This window comes from Oncorhynchus clarkii, chromosome 8, assembly GCF_045791955.1.
Source record: "Oncorhynchus clarkii lewisi isolate Uvic-CL-2024 chromosome 8, UVic_Ocla_1.0, whole genome shotgun sequence".
NCBI lineage: Eukaryota > Metazoa > Chordata > Actinopteri > Salmoniformes > Salmonidae > Oncorhynchus > Oncorhynchus clarkii.
Window position 1 is genome coordinate 21,226,053 of NC_092154.1, and position 16,904 is coordinate 21,242,956.

The window sequence follows — 16,904 nt, forward strand, 5'->3', positions numbered from 1 at the left end:
TTGTTCAGGGGCAGAACGACAGCTCAAGGGTTCCATTCTTGCAATCGCACAGTTAACTAGTCCAACACTCGAACCATTGCATTCCACGAGTAGCCTGCCTGTTACGCGAATGCAATAGAAACTAAGGTACATTTCTAGCTAGCATTAAACTTATCTTATAAAAAACTATCAATCATAATCACTAGTTATAACTACTAATCTAGTTTAGCAGGCAATATTAACCAGGTGAAATAGTTATTTATCTTGCATTCATTGCACGCAGAGTCAGGGTATATGCAACAGTTTGGGCTGCCTTGCTCATTGTGAACTAATTTGCCAGAATTTTACGTAAGTATGACATACATTGAAGGTTGTGCAATGTTACAAGAATATTTAGATTTAGGGATGCTACCCGTTAGATAAAATACAGAACGGTTCCGTATTTCACTGAAATAATAAACGTTTTGTTTTCGAAATGATAGTTTCCGGATTCGATCATATTAATGACCAAAGGCTCGTATTTCTGTGTGTTATTATGTTATAATTAAGTCTGATTTGATAGAGCAGTCTGACTGAGCAGCAGCAGGCCCGTAATCATTCCTTCAAACAGCACTTTTGCGCGTTTTGCCAGCATCTCTTTACAAGCACAGCGCTGTTTATGACTTCAAGCCTATCAGCCTAATGGCTGGTGTAACCAATGTGAAATGGCTAGCTAGTTAGCTGAGTGTGCGCTAATACTGTTTCCAACGTCACTCGCTTTTAGATTTGGAGTAGTTATTCCACTTGCCCTGCAAGGGCCGCGGCTTTTGTGGAGCGATGGGTAACGATGCTTCGAGTGTGGCTGTTGTCAATGTGTTCCTGGTTCGAGTCAAGGTAGGGGCGAGGATGGGGACGGAAGCTATACTGTTACACTGGCAACACTATAGTGCCTATAAGAACATCCAATAGTCAAAAGTATATGAAATACATATGGTATAGAGAGAAATAGTCCTATAAATACTACATTAACTACAACCTAAAACCTCTTTCCTTGGAATATTGAAGTCTCATGTTAAAAGGAACCACCAACTTTCATATGTTCTCATGTTCTGAGCAAGGAACTTAAACGTTAGCTTTTTTACATGGCACATATTTTACATGGCACATATTTTACATGGCACACATTTTTACATGGCACATATTACTTTCTTCTCCAACACTTTGTTTTTGCATTATTTAAACCAAATTGAACATGTTTCATTATTTATTTGAGGCTAAATTGATTTTATTGATGTTTTATATTAAGTTAAAATAAGTATTCATTCAGTATTGTTGTAATTGTCATTATTACAAATACAAAAATATATACAAAAATTGGCCGATTTAATTGGTATCGACTTTTTTTGGTCTCGGTATCGGCGCTGAAAAATCATAATCGGTCGACCTCTAGTCCAGATACAAACATTCCCTCCCTCATTGTTGACCCAAGCTATTTCTTTATCTGTATTGACACTAGCGTTATTTATCGATGAGACTTCTCTCTGCCTTACATTATAATGTCCTCACATAGGCTAGTCCTATTCATCCAATTTATAGACTCAAGTGTGAAAACATAGTGAACTTGGCACCAAGACAAGACAGGTCTTGGTGCCAGGAGAAAACATTTCAGAAGTACTGTAATAGCAGGTGTGAAGAGATGTAGCTACATTGCACTTACATATACATGGGTTGTAGTTGCAAATGGGATGTCTTCTGAGGCCCTTGATAACCGTAGGAGTCAAACCCTCCTATAAAATCAACTGGAGACAAAGGAAAGAGGATATCTGGTTACTGTGAGATCAAACAAAGGCTTGTGTGTGTGTGTGCTTCTGTATGTGTGTGCTTCTGTATGTGTGTGCTTCTGTGTGTGTGTGTGTGTGTGTGTGTGTGTGTGTGTGTCTGTGTGTGTGCTTCCGTGTCTCTAAATAAGCGTGTGCCTGCTTGTGTCTGTGATAATCCCAGGCAGTGGATAATCAGTGTCTGGACCATCTAAAGGCTGGGTATTGGTGATATCCGCAGTGGAGTCATGCTGCAGATCACACAGAATACAAACTGGACAGGATTAGGGCCCAGCCCTCCACAGAGGTCTGCCAGCAGTTTCAAGCCCCAGCAGATCTGGGTATCTGGGCCTAACACAAAAAGACGGAGGTACTAAAGCCTCTGATAAGATCCGATGTCTTAATGCATCCGAGTCTGTCTCTAAGACAAACGAAACACTGAGATAAGACTGATTAGCTGATGAGTGCCCCCTTCCTTCCCTACTGCCTTGAATGGGAGGTGATGGAAGGTTTGGCATTATCATCATTATAATGGTACATTTAGGGAATGTTCACCAAAAGCTCTAAATCCTTGTTGGCCCTCATTATAGGCATTAACCTGTGTACTCTGATCAGGCTTATCAGAGGACCTGCAGCGATAAGACAGAACGTGTACAATTTAAGATCTGGAGACCGGCCACATCTCAATCAGGCAGTTTCAACAAAATGCTAACTCGAAAGCTTGGGACTATAAGGTTTTATCTGCATTTTTATCAAAATGTTCTTATTGACATACCCTTGTTCTGTTCAATTTTCTCTAGGTATATAGTATTCTAAATACCCCAATTCATGTTATTAAGTTCAAAAGAGTACAAGATAAAAAATTGCTGACATCATTCAAACCAATGATGGTTCGGAACTTTAAAGCCAATTATCTCAGAATAATCTTTTTGCAGATAGAACCTTATAGTCCCAAGCTATCGTACTGTATGAAGGATACAATAAAGGTCAAGGTTCGCATCACAAGGTTGTTTATTTAGTTTCAGTAAATGTAGCTTCAGCACCTAAGTGTATATGTTCAGTATTGTTCTGCAGAGTAAATGCAAATATTTTGCCCACAAGCAAACCATTATGTGTTTTATAAAAAAGCTATTTTCATATTTTCCTTTTGGTGGAGGGAATAATGTTTGTGTATAATGCCCTAATGGTTAAATGCCTGCCGGCTACTTATGTTTACCATGCTATTATGAGAAAATAAGCTATTGGTGACTTGGTGACGTAACACACATAATGATTGTGCTGTATTAAGTATGCCTTATAAGATATTGGGGAAGGTTTGATGGCAGTAGTGTTAAGAATAGCAGTCAGCACGACTTGGTCTATGTCTCCAAATTGTTTTGTCTTAAGCAGTCACAACAAGTTGGTATGACAAAGCAGTGGCAAATGAAATGCATGAGGTTCCAACTTCCTGGTACACTGACCCTGATTGCAAATCCAACAGAGGAAGCTGTATTCTCATTTACTTGTTATAAATGCAAAAAAAGTACTTCTAGCACCTTTATTCCCTCCCTCTTCTTCATTCTCTCTCTCCTCTTCTCTTGGAGACTAAATCATTTTAAATACTGTCCTTTCTTTTAAATGGACCCTGGGATATTACCCTTGATAGTAAGTGTAATTACGGAGTGAGCGTGTTGATTGGTTTTAGCTGTTCATTACCTTCTCTGAGGTGCTTCATGTACTATATTAATTGGAGCTGTAATAGCCAATACAGCTCCCAGATCAGTGTTTCCTCATGTCCCAGGGATCAAACCATCAATACCATTCTCATTCACTGGAGGATATGAACACTGTTGGATAACATTATTCCTTTGTGTTGGGCAAATTAAACAGTGTCTCTCGGCAATCATTTCATGCAGGACATCAAACCTCCTCTGTCACGTTGCAAATATAGTATTATCCTTCATGGGCTTTTTCCAGGTACTTTAAATTTCAACTCTGGAATACATCAAATACATCAACGAGATTGTCAAGTGCAAATTCCAATTAAAGCTTCATTTTCCCTGAAGGGCACATTTCTAACAGCCATTATTGAGTGGCAAATAGAACCTGCTCTTAATTTGGACCCAAATGACTTTTATCATAACAATGCCTGAGGGAATCCTTTACTTATTCAAGATGTGCTCTTTAATATTTCAAATTGAGGTACTCCCCATTTTTTGGCAGGGAAGGATACATTTGGGCTCTAAAGACGGGAAAGCTATGTCTGGAGATGTTCTTTTAGAGAGAGAGCGCTGTGGTCTGATAGGCAATCTCAGGTAGCTGAGAGACTCACATTCGGTTGTGGTCATGGTTCAGCACTCTTGCCTGCCTTTTGGCTGTCTCACAGGGGCTCCAGCACAGCCAGGAGAAGCGCTGCATTTTTTACACTCAGATTCCCATGCTAAATGTAGAGGAAATAGTCTACTAAGCGCTGCATCCCTTATTTCACTCAATTTTTTTTCTAGCCTGAGGGAGCAACCTCACTGCACACCCTATGAATCTCTCAGTTATGTCTTTCATAATAGCTCCCATATAAAATGTACTGTCTGTACATTGAAGCTGTATTAGGAAGCATTACCATGTTATCAGACGCAAAGCCTTCAACAATTATATTAAAATCTTGCCATAGGAAGAATCTGCATTGTTGACAAGTAATGGGCCTACTGTAACGTTCGTCGTTGGGAGAAAGAGAGGAGGACCAAGGTGCAGCGTGGTAAGTATTCATTATGCCTTTTAATGAAAACGAATACTCGAACAAAACAACAAAAACGATAAATGAGAATGACACCAAACAGTCCTGTCTGGTGACATACACAAAGACAGAAAATAATCACCCACGAAACACAATAGAAAACAGGCTACCTAAATATGGTTCTCAATCAGGGACAACGATTGACAGATGCCTCTGATTGAGAACCATACCAGGCCAAACACAGAAATAGCAAATCATAGAAAAACGAACATAGACAACCCACCCAACTCACGCCCTGACCATACTAAAACAAAGACATAACAAAAGAACTAAGGTCAGAACGTGACACATACAATGTTCTGTTGTGACCACACTAACCAGTAGTCAGGTATAATTTCAGTGCATTTGTGCTGGGACCTAGGGGAGGTGAGCACTCTTAATAAAGGCTTGCTGTACCAACCATACAGTCAATTTTAATAACTATAATTATAAAAATTGAATTAATGCAGTGAAAAAAAATCCCAAATGACAGAGAAGGCCTCATGTGACCTCCTCCCTCTCTATACTTTTCTTTCTATCCCTTCTCGTTCCTGCTTTCTCTTTATGTCTGTTGCTTGGTGATGAATGTTGCTAATGGAGAGAATGCAAGAGAGATCGCTAGAAGAAAAATGGTATTGATCTAGTATGCTGGGGTACTTGGCAAATGCATTCTTTCCAACACATACTATGTTTACAAAGCAAGACCGGTAACAAGGAGAAGTCGCACATGTATTACGGCAATCAATATCAATTATAAATGACAACAACACAAAAACTAATTCCTGTCCTAATATAACTTTTCTAAAAAATGAGGCGGGCGGCCAAAGAGAATAATTCATGCATTTTGGAACAAGGCAATTTGACTGGGTCTGTGCTGCAATGTTTTCTGAATTTAACAAATGGGGACATTTCCCACACTTTCCTTTAAGGCTAGGATCCACAAGCGGCTGGGCCTGGGATCAATAAAATAAATTGTTTAAATCCAGCAACATCTAAATCCAAATGTTTGCTGGAGCATTAAACTTGGCTAAATTTAAAGATCCGACCAGATGAGGAATGTACATGCCAATGCCCAGTTATTAGAGTAAATAAAGTACTCTGTAAACACAGGAATACAGAAATGTCAACCTTGAGCCAGACATACTGTATCTATACTCTTATAAACAAAAGGATTCAAAAGGGTTCTTCAGCTGTCCCCATAGGAGAACCCATTTGTGTTCCATGTAGAACCATTTTTGGTTCCAGGTAGAACCCTTTTGGGTCATTGTAGAATCCTCTGTGGAGAGGGTGCTACATGGAACCCAAAAGGGTTCTACCTGATACCAAAAAGGGTTCTTCAAAGAGTTCTCCTATGGGGACAGCCAATGAACCCTTTTAGGTTCTAGATAGCACCTTTTTTTCTAAGAGTGTAGCTGGATATAAACACTTTAGTTATTATATCATGGAGCGAGTCCAGGAGGATGGCTCATTACTGTTATGTGATTGGTCAGGTAACGCTTATGAATAAAATATGTGTGTTTCACTAAGGCACATGAGGTGAGATGGCCCTTTTAAAATTGGCTGAGTCATCATTATAACAAGCAAAGGGAAATGATTCACAATAAAAAGTGTGACTGTAGGAATCAGCCATATTTCTCATAGATCTACCATATTAATTGAAAGGCAATACTCACAGCTGTCTTCCTCTTCTGAGATTAGCTTCACCACATAACAGGCATAGATGAACCCAACAAGCTGAAAAAGAGAAATGGGGAAAGGTAATCAAATACATTTTCTGGAGAGTGGTGACATTTTACAGTGAGAAGGGGACCAATTAGAATAGCACAATCAGTGAAGGAAACATAGATGTTTGTGTCCATGCCCTCAGGAGATGAAGAGAGCTACACAAACTTATTGGTGGGAAAACATGAGCCACCACTGAGAAAAAGTAGAAAATTATTGAGAGATCAAAAGAGCATCTCCATGTGGAAAACATTCTGTGTTGAGGAAACAGGTGTTAGTACAGTGTCTAGTGTATCACACTGCTCTATGAAATGGGTCATATAGAGATGTTGAAGAGACACTGAAAAACAGAGACACATAAACAATGTTCCAAAAAAGAAGCCCTGCATCGTCAATGGGGTAAAAAAAACATGGTTTATGAGACATTTCACAAATAGTGATTTATACACATACATATTTATTTTTTAAACAGATAGGCTGTGGTTCTGGATTTTCTGTAACCCCAATCTGCAGTGGCTAAAGATATAGAGGTTTCTGCGCATCTTCAGGGATTTTTTTGTAGCTGCTGCCTACATGAACTACGAAACGTCCCTTTTTCAGGACCCTGTATTTCAAAGATAATTGGTAAGTCCAAATAACTCACAGATCTTCATTGTAAAGGGTTTTAACACGGTTTCCTATGCTTGTTAAATAAACCATAAACAATTATTGAACATGCACCTGTGGAACAGTTGTTAAGACTACAGACGGTAGGCAATTAAGGTCACAGTTATGAAAACTTAGGACACTAAAGAGGCCTTTCTACAGACTCTGAAAAACACCAAAAGAAAGATGCACAGGGTCCCTGCTCATCTGCATGAACTTGCCTTAGGCATGCTGCAAGGAGGCATGAGGACTGCAATGCGGCCAGGGCAATAAATTGCAATGTCCGTACTGTGAGAAGCCTAAGACAGCACTACAGGGAGACAGGACGGACAGCTGATCGTCCTCACAGTGGCAGACCACGTGTAACAACACTTGCACAGGATCGCTACAGCCGAACATCACACCTGCGGGACAGGTACAGAATGGCAACAACAACTGCCCGAGTTACACAAGGAATGCACAATCCCTCCATCAGTGCTCAGACTGTCCACAATAGGCTGAGAGAGGCTGGACTGAGGGCTTGTAGGCCTGTTGTAAGGCAGGTCCTCACCAGACATCACCGGCAACAACGTCGCCTATGGGCACAAACCTACCGTCGCTGGACCAGACAGGACTTGCAAAAAGTTCTCTTCACTGACGAGTCTCGGTTTTGTCTCACCAGGGGTGATGGTCGGATTCACGTTTATCGTCGAAGGAATGAGCGCTACACCGAGGCCTGTAATCTGGAGCGGGATCGATTTGGAGATGGAGGGTCCGTCATGGTCTGGGGCGGTGTGTCAAAGCATCATCGGACTGAGCTTGTTGTCATTGCAGGCAATCTCAACGCTGTGCGTTACAGGGAAGACATCCTCCTCTTTCATGTGGTACCCTTCCTGCAGGCTCATACTGATATGACCCTCCAGCATGACAATGCCACCAGCCATACTGCTCATTCTGTGTGTGATTTCCTGCAAGACAGGAATGTCCTTGTTCTGTCATGGCCAGCAAAGAGCCCGGATCTCAATCCCATTGAGCACGTCTGGGACCTGTTGGACTGGACGGTCAGGGCTAGGGCCATTCCCCCCAGAAATACCCGGGAACTTGCAGGTGCCTTGATTTGAAGAGTGGGGTAACATCTCACAGCAAGAACTGGAAAATCTGATGCTGTCCATGAGGAGGAGATGCACTGCAGGACTTAATGCAGCTGGTTACTTTTGATTTTGACCCCCCCCTTTGTTCAGGGACACATTATTCAATTTCTGTTAGTCACATGTCTGTGGAACTTGTTCAGTTTATGTCTTAGTTGTTGAATCCTGTTATGTTCATACAAATATTTACGTTGTTAAGTTTGCTGAAAATGAACGCCGCTGACAGTGAAAGGACGTTTCTTTTTTTGCTGTGTTTAGCTGCTCCGCTGCCTCTTCTCCTTCCTTGATCGGCGATGAACGCCTTTGTCTGGTGTAGCCTACAAAAATGTATGTTGTACGCAAAGGACATGTGTCGACATGTTCCAACTACTGCATTCCATGCCTCAGTAGGCTATTAGGCATGAGCACAATTTAATTTTCTTTTTTCAGGAGGGGAGTTAGTCTTCATGCAGCTATTTACATGTTCTACACAAAAGACATGATCAACATGTTCGTACAAACTCGCAGATTGTCATTTGCCCCAATGCAAAACTCAAGTGGGGAGTTACATGCAGCTATCTAGGCAGCATATCAAATTCAAGCAAGACACAGACACGCAGTCTAATTAGCGATTTAATATTATTTTTTAATCATACAAACATTGGCTAAGCAGGAGGCAGACAGCCAGTCATAGTATTAGTGTTATTTTTCAGCAACTCTGGCTAGTGGCTACGATATGGCAGCAGCTACAAAGATTATCCTATATCACACAAAATGTTGATTGTTTTTACTCCAATGAATGTGCTTATGCAACTGCAATATCTGTTACAACAGACAGAGAAGGTTGTAGCCTTCATAATGGCCTTGAATGTTTGTTCAAATCACCTCATGGTTTTTATTCCAGCTCTTCAGAAATATGAGGCAGAGACATTGGCTATATCATAATGGTTCAGAAGAGGGTGGGTAAAGAGAGAAATGTGAATGGAGGTGGAGTGTGAGCAGCAGCTACGTAGAACAAAAATGTGTGTAAATTAACACATGCGCAGAACGCGATCCGAATTGGTAGCTTGGAGAAAAAAGGTTTCCAGAGGGTCCGGGGACGACAACTCCGTATTCGCAGCCACAGAATCTAATGGTCGGTATCAAATAATGTGGGCCTAGCGGTTCTTAATGAGACTGTATTTAAAATGTGTCACCTAATATGAAGATTTAGTGGATTAAGTATAACAATAGAAAGCCAAGGGAACATAGGAACATAGGAAATCTAATTGGAGGCTTATCCTGAGAGAAATACAGTAGCATACTAGATATCCCTGCTCTAGGCACTAATAAAACCCAGAACACAACAATATTACTCTCTTCCCCCGCTCCTCCTTAGGCCTGTAATTTCATAGGCCAGTGATTGGAGGTCTCTGATTGGATTGGGCGATAGGGAAGCTGGGATTTTGAATGTGGTCAGTGTGTGGAGAGAAATGGACATTCTCAATGTCACAGAGGATTCAGTCAGACAGGAGGCCATGCACGAGACCGTACTGTGGACAGCCATGTAGATAGTGGGTGTGCCGTCCTCATATTCAGGTATTGTTTGGAGTCTAAGGGCCACAAACAGACACAGTTACAAATCTGAGCAAGCCCAGATTTAAGATTCTGGGAATACCTCAAGGTCTCGCTCTCATTTACTCTGAATAATGTGCCCGCCCCACACTCTGTCTCTGCAGTAGGCTGGGAGCACAGGCCAACACTCACAGACACTAGTCACACACAATGCCGGCCCCGCCACACATAACACACTGCACACTTTACCCATCAGGAGCACTGAGGAGGTGAAACAAAGGAGCTGTTTTTGTTTGCTGTGTGATTACCAGACAAAAAAACAACACACACACACACACACACACACACACACACACACACACACACACACACACACACAGCTCCTCTGATTAGCCAAAGGTATCTCGTTTAGAACCATGTCACAGGGTGTAAGCCTAATTTGTCTCCTGTAAATAAACCTGGGTATTCTTATGATAAAGGCTCCTTTAAACACAAGCTGTTTTACTCCATAGGAAATTCCACTGTGAAGATGATTATTGACGGTTGGTTAAAATTTGACTCTATAAATCTGAATAATACATGCAGAGTTTCTGAGAAAACCATTCATAATTGAGAATAATTCTGGGAGCATGACTGCTCTCAACGCAAGCATTATAAACAGACGCACAACACAGCCATTCTCTATTGTTTAGGCGAGAGTCAGTGAGACACACATCTGTACTACATTCATAACTGTCACTTTTAAAAGGAAGCTTTGTCCAGTTGACTTTGGATATAACTGATTGTGTTACTGTTCAAAGACTGATTGAATCAGGAGCCTTATAAATGAACAGACACAGTCTCCTCTGTTGTGCAGCTGACAGCCATGACACTGTGTCCTCCACGACACTGAGTAAGTGACATGTTTTGCACTGGTGGGATACTGTTCACATGTTGGCCTTATTATAGTCGGAGGGTGCTGTTGTATGGATGGATCACATGCAAATCACGGCCCAAAGGTCAAGGAGTGTTGAGGCTGAGACAGAGGACTCTTCACTTTCAATTGTGCAGCACTTATGAAATGCAACTGACATGACAATGGAGGAGGAGTGGAGGAGGAGGAGGAGGAGTGTTTTCAGAACGGGCCCATTCATTTAGAATGTACCAATTCAGCCAGAGAACAATTGACTAAACATTCTCTACAGTAAACACCATTGAAAATATATATATATTCTTTGTTGTCAAAAATGGGTTTCATATTGATTGTTTGACATCAGAATCATAGAGTGGGGTATTGCATTTTGGATACTGTGCCAAGTCTAGTGCTGTGAACATGACGCTGCTTGTGTAAAAATCCTGGAACCTAGCCTAGTAAAACCTCACATTTTATTAATACTCAGATCTTTTATTTCACCCTCGAATATTAGAGCTCGGCAGGGAAAATGTAACTTCAAAAATCCCTCATAGAGTAATTGATGTGGATGTAATTTCCCAGCTAACCTATCTCCTCATAAAAAGTGGTGCGAAATCACATAGTTTAATCAATTTCCTGGTGTTGTGTGGCATCACTCAACCTATTTCTGTTTCAGCGTAGACTCCCATTTCAAACTGTGTGCGGCTCAGCTTGTGCATAAGGTAATTCACATGTCCTTGACTCCATCCTCCTGCGTTCCCTGGCCCGCTGCGGGTAGCCTTGGTCTTTCGCGTTTATAAACTGGGCCGTGGCTGCTTAACATGCCAACAACTGGTCATTGGCAGTTGACAGCTTTCACCATCAAACAACCTTTTAGTGGAACCTTAGCTTTTTACTGGGGTTGCATCGCCAGGAAATGGAAGCAAGCTACAACATGTCATCAAGGCTAAACATCTAAGTACATTGACTCCATCAAATATTTTAAATAGGACAACTGTTGGCATACAGACTCTTGTAAAACCAGACCTGGCTTAGGGAAGTGCTGATTGTATATGTGAGGCATTTACAGAGTATACTAAGGGTCTGATGTGTGTTTTATTACTCATCACAATAAAGCCAAGTGGCATTTCAGCAGTTCCTATAAAACAAGGTTTTCTGTTTGCCACAAATCAGAGATACTGGGGGTAAATGCTGTGGATGGCAGACTGATGCATCACTCTAAATGAGGCCCTGCACACACTGTGTAATACAGCACAGAAAGATTGAGGACAAGCGAAAGCCTCGCTGAAATGTTTCCCTAGTATTTAACCCCATACTGAGAACAAAAGACTGGAGAACATTTGGAAAATGGGCTCTGAGCAAATGTATTCATGATAATTCAATGATGGCAAAGCATCACCCCACACATCCACAGCCATCAAAGACATTTCATCTGCACAGTACACAGTATGAACCCAGTATTATTACTAGCCAACATTTTCCAAAGCTACTTTGTGTTATTCTAATATATGAATATACTCATTAGTGTATTTACAAGTGAATTTCCCCTGGTGTATGTTTTTATACATTGATACATCAGTGAATCATCGCTTGACAGTTAAAATCCTTAGAAAATAAGAGATTGAGGAATTCATTAGCTTTCATGTAATGTAGACAAAGGGCTGACTTTCATCTGTGAGCTGGGACCATTCTTTAGGTCTAATCCAAATAAACCTCTGTGTCTTTAGTAATCTGCCACCCTTAGAGCAGAAACCAATTCAGTTGTCTTCATTCTAACCCTCCTTGGGGGACCTACATACACCCAGCTCTTCATCTGAATTAGTCTCCCTACGGTGGAGGGAGGGGCTCCACAGCAAAGACCCCCTGAGCTTGTGCTGTGTGAGTTCCACATTGGCATTGGTCTTGTTCGGTTGCTAAATTAACCTTTTACTTCCTTAATCATGGCCAAGGCCCAAGCTCATTGACTTCTCTATTGAGCCTTCAGCTGGTGGGCATCTTTTTATAAGAGGAGAGAAAGCAAAGAGGTCAAATGATAGATGTATATACTGTAGATTGTAGTGTAAAACATTGTACATAATGGATGAGGATAGAGTGTGAATCCTAATGGCACCCTATGTCACGCCCTGACCGTAGAGACCTTTTTATTCCCTATGTTTGGTTGGTCAGGGTGTGACTCGGGTGGGAAACTCTATGTTCTTTGTTTCTATGTTTTGGCCGGGTATGGTTCTCAATCAGGGACAGCTGTCTATCGTTGTCTCTGATTGGGAATCAAATTTAGGCAGCCTTTTTTCCTTTTGTATTTGTGGGTTGTTGTCTTCGTTTGATGCAGGTATAGCCTTACGGAGCGTCGCAGTCGTGTTTGTTGGCAACATTTAAAGAAATAAAGAAAAAATGTACACTCGGCACGCTGCTCCTTGGTCCGGTCTTTTTCAAGACAGTGATCGTGACACCCTATTCCATATAGTGTACTGCTTTTGTCCAGCTTCTGATCAAAAGTAGTGCACGATATAGGGAATAGGGTTCCATTTGGGACGCACATAAACTCATTTCCTCATTTGTGTCATTAGAAATACATTTTGGAATCAATACAATTGGTTAATTAATCACATGCTTTTAACTGAAAATGTGTCAAGTCAAAATTCTAATGAGAATGCATAAAATGTCTACCAACTTTCTTGCTGAATCATAAATGCTTTCAAACAAGTTTACCTCTTATATCAATGGCCACAGTTTGCCAGAAAGAGGATGGCAGGATAAATACAAAATAAACTCACCTGAAAGAGTTTTGAGAAATTGAAACATTAAATATTTCAAGTAAGAACATAACTCACACACACAGTAAAGAGAGATTCCACCAAACCAGACCATTCTGTCGAGGTGCATTTTTATCTGACTGGTATGTACAAGAAACCCTAAACTATTCTGTTTTTTACTCTCAACCAAGCCTGATGGTCACTACTCAAAGCTATATGTGGGGAAACATGTATCTTGGCCTGTACCCCAGACAGATTCCAAGCCAAATGTGTGCTTTGGAAAACAGCATATAACACAAATGAAAGTAATACGTCTAAGCAACAGGCAATCAATATTAAGCCGCTAGGTTAAAAATTCATTAATATGAAGGATTATTCAACATTTAGTCTGAATCTCTTGAGCAAACAAGGTAATGGGTTATGCATCTTTAGCAGAATCACTGAATGTTGAAATAGTACGTGGTTTAAACACATCCCTCTCTACTGAAAGGTCATATTTATTAAGTCATTCCCTAAAGCAATTATTCATAATGATCTTTAATGATGTTATATGCCCTGTTTGGTTGCCCTGCTATTTCTAGAGAATCCAAAGAGATAACAATCAATCAATGCATTGTACCAGGAGAGAGCTCTTTTACTTCAGGATAGCTGTTGCACAGTCTCAGTGGTACCAAACCAAATGATCAGATATAAAGCAGAAGGCTTTACTTCCTCTGAGATTACTGTGAATCTCCAACTACACACATCAGTCCCAATTTTCCACTTTCACAATTGTGAAGGCACTTAACTGTTGGGGAGAATGAGTCGCTTTTTGACATGGCAGTGTAACAGCACAATAAACACATGGTTGGTGCTTTCCTCCCACTCTCTTCAAGCACACAGAGATGTTTGTGAAGTGTTTGACAATGATTCCCCTCATACAGTTTCCCATCTCCTTTATACGTCTGAGACAGACATCAAACGTCTCACAAGCCAGGCCAAACATACCATGGCCAAATAGGACTGAATGCAGAAATCGCTTCCTTTATAGCATGCCTTTATCATTTGCTGTGCACTCCTGTTGGCAAAGAGTCCATCTTGAAACAGGAATAGGCTGGTTACATGACATGGTTGTTGCATGTATGTTGACGGACAGAAGGTTGCGGTGGAATGACCTTTACTGGGTTTGCACTGGTTGGTAACTCACACAGGAGAGTATTTGTTCTCATTTTCACTGGTCATGGTTACACTGGAAGCACCGTACCCCTTTTGTAGGCGCACTGACCAATTTCAACAACACATTTCAGAACTCAGTCGAGGTCTCAACTTACTGTTGAGCGTTAGAGTAATAATTGGACATTTGGTTGTGCATCAGCAGTCACTTAATTATCCCATGTCCGCAATTGTTTTGGGGGATTGGTAAGGTAGTCTAGCGGACAGCTAGAGTTCTGTTTTTTTTGTGGCCCCCACCCCATCAAAGTTACCCATTCCTGATCTAGACCATTAAAGGTACATTCCATAATATCCTTCTACATTGATGCTGCTTCCACCCACAACCACACATGACTACAGTAATGAATTGATGGATGTGACCCAAGGTGGGTTAGATAATGTGCTTTACCTCTGGCAAAGCATCTCAAAATACACAACTCTGCTTAATTGGTTCTGGTCTTATTGGCTAACCTTATTGGCTTTGCAGAGATACTTTTCCATCACTTGACAATCATTATGTGGCCATTGTCCAGGCATTGATTGCTTGATGTAAAAGCCAAATCTCTGAGCTTGGAGCAGAATTGCTCTTTGTTTACTATAATACATTCAGACATCTCTCCATTGATCTTTGCCAAAATACTGTTTGAATACCAAGACGGCATATGGCCCCTCTATAATGTACTGAGCCCTGAGAGCCTTCAGTAGATGCTTGCTCTGTATACTGAGTCTAAAGTCTCCAAATGAATGGCACGCCAGCTAATATCTGTCACGACTTCCGCCGATGTCGGTCCCTCTCCTTATTCGGGTGGTGTTCGGCGGTCGACGTCACCGACCTTCTAGCCATCATTGATCCACTTTTCATTTTCCATTGGTTTTGTCTTGTCTACCTGGTTCCAATCCCATTCATTACATGTTGTGTATTCAACCCTCTGTTTCCCCTCATGTCCTTGTCAGAGATTGTTTTGTTGTATGTAGGTGTGTTATTTGTTCTGGTGTGTGACGGGTTTTGCACCCTATTATGTTATTTTTGTATACTTTGGTTTTCAGAGGTTTTTTGAATGTTTATTAAACAGCTCCGTTTTTACCAAGTTCATTCTCCTGCGTCTGACTTCCCTGCCACCAGCACCGCATTACAATATCGGCCTGAGAAGATGGTAAAGCTACAGTAATGCTAGTTTTGACCTCAATATGTGCCTGAGTATCTGTGTATTTCTAATTGTAAAGTGTGATGCACCTATGTGAAGCTTGATCACTTGTCTGACAACAGAAAAATCTATCTCACATCTTTCCCATAAATAGGAGGGGGGGAAAAATAAGCCATTTGGTGCTTAGCTTGCGTGACTTCTTGCTAATTGTTCCTGTGACCTCCCAAAGCCCTCATGGCTATTTTATAACACGTCAAGTAACATAGGCAGGGTCAAATAGGCAGGGTCAAATAGGCAGGGTCAAAGGCCTTCTTAATACAAAGCGGAATATCTTAACATATCTTAATGCTACAGTAAACATTAGGAACATGTTTATTCCCTAACTGTATCCCCAGAGAACATGTGCTTCCTGTAACTAGAGCGCCACAAAATACAACCCATACTGTATCTTCATCATACACATACAGTACTTCACACACCAAGGCTGTTTGCTATTCTATCCAAACACATTACAGTATATCCCTATTGTGACAGTGGAGAGCTTACAAATAACATGCCCTGTGTCAAAACATACGCGGCTGAGCTAAACATCACCACGGCATGTCCTACATGTCACAATGATAGACAGCCATTTCTTTTTACTCTGACGATGTTGTGTCGTGACCGAGGCCGCACGCTGCTACTAACAGCATCAGTGTCACTACAATGCTTTCCCAATGACGGCCGAGCCCCATCAGCACCAGTGCAGTGCCATCTATCCACTTTGTGCCCTGGAAATAATCAGCTCAGTGGGGTGGAGGCAGACTCATCATGTCCAGCTCAGTGATATGGACGTTGGGGGGGCCTCTCATCATTAAAGCAGTGGAATGAAACACTGTACCCTCGCAGCTCGCGGGGTCCCATCAAGCACCGTCCCGTATCGTTTCTGACATTTGAAAAATAGGCGCCCGCCTTTTCGCCGCCAATCTCACTCTCTCTCTGGCTTATCAGATGAGAAGCTCTGACACGTCAGAGATCCTGACAATATCAGCTCTCCTGTCACTGAACCCAGGTCCACGCCGTTATTCCACAACAACAAGCCCTTCTCACAGAGAGAGGACGAGGAAGAGGACAGGGGTGGGCCAGGAGAGAGAGAGAGACACAGAGAAACAGGCTTTGAATAAGAACAGAGAGAGAGAGATTGAAAGGGACCTGAGATTGATACTGAAGCCTCTCTGATAACAACGTTGTGAGCCAGACTGACGGGTGTCTGCTGAATGATTTGCTGAGCATGACTCTGTTTCAATACAACAATTAGTCTAAGATTGCAATTCTGTGCGGCCATGGTCTCTGTGTGGGTCTTCAGGGACTGACATGTAATGAAGCAAATTGA

At 41.5% G+C, this 16,904-nt stretch overlaps 1 protein-coding gene across 2 annotated transcripts in view; it reads right to left on the bottom strand.

Annotated features, from left to right (window-relative positions):
- The window catches only part of LOC139415095 (sodium/potassium-transporting ATPase subunit beta-1-interacting protein 2), a 160,614-nt gene that overhangs the window by 2,150 nt on the left and 141,560 nt on the right, over nucleotides 1–16,904 (bottom strand). Inside the window, exons 5-6 of one of the 2 annotated variants that reach the window (XM_071162906.1) lie at nucleotides 6,198–6,258; nucleotides 1,676–1,757 (exon numbers count right to left, since the gene is read on the bottom strand). In XM_071162906.1, the coding sequence (XP_071019007.1) occupies nucleotides 1,676–1,757; nucleotides 6,198–6,258 (143 nt within the window). Of the gene's footprint in view, nucleotides 1–1,671; nucleotides 1,758–6,197; nucleotides 6,259–16,904 lie in introns of those variants that run through there. The other variant, XM_071162907.1, reaches the window with a different exon arrangement.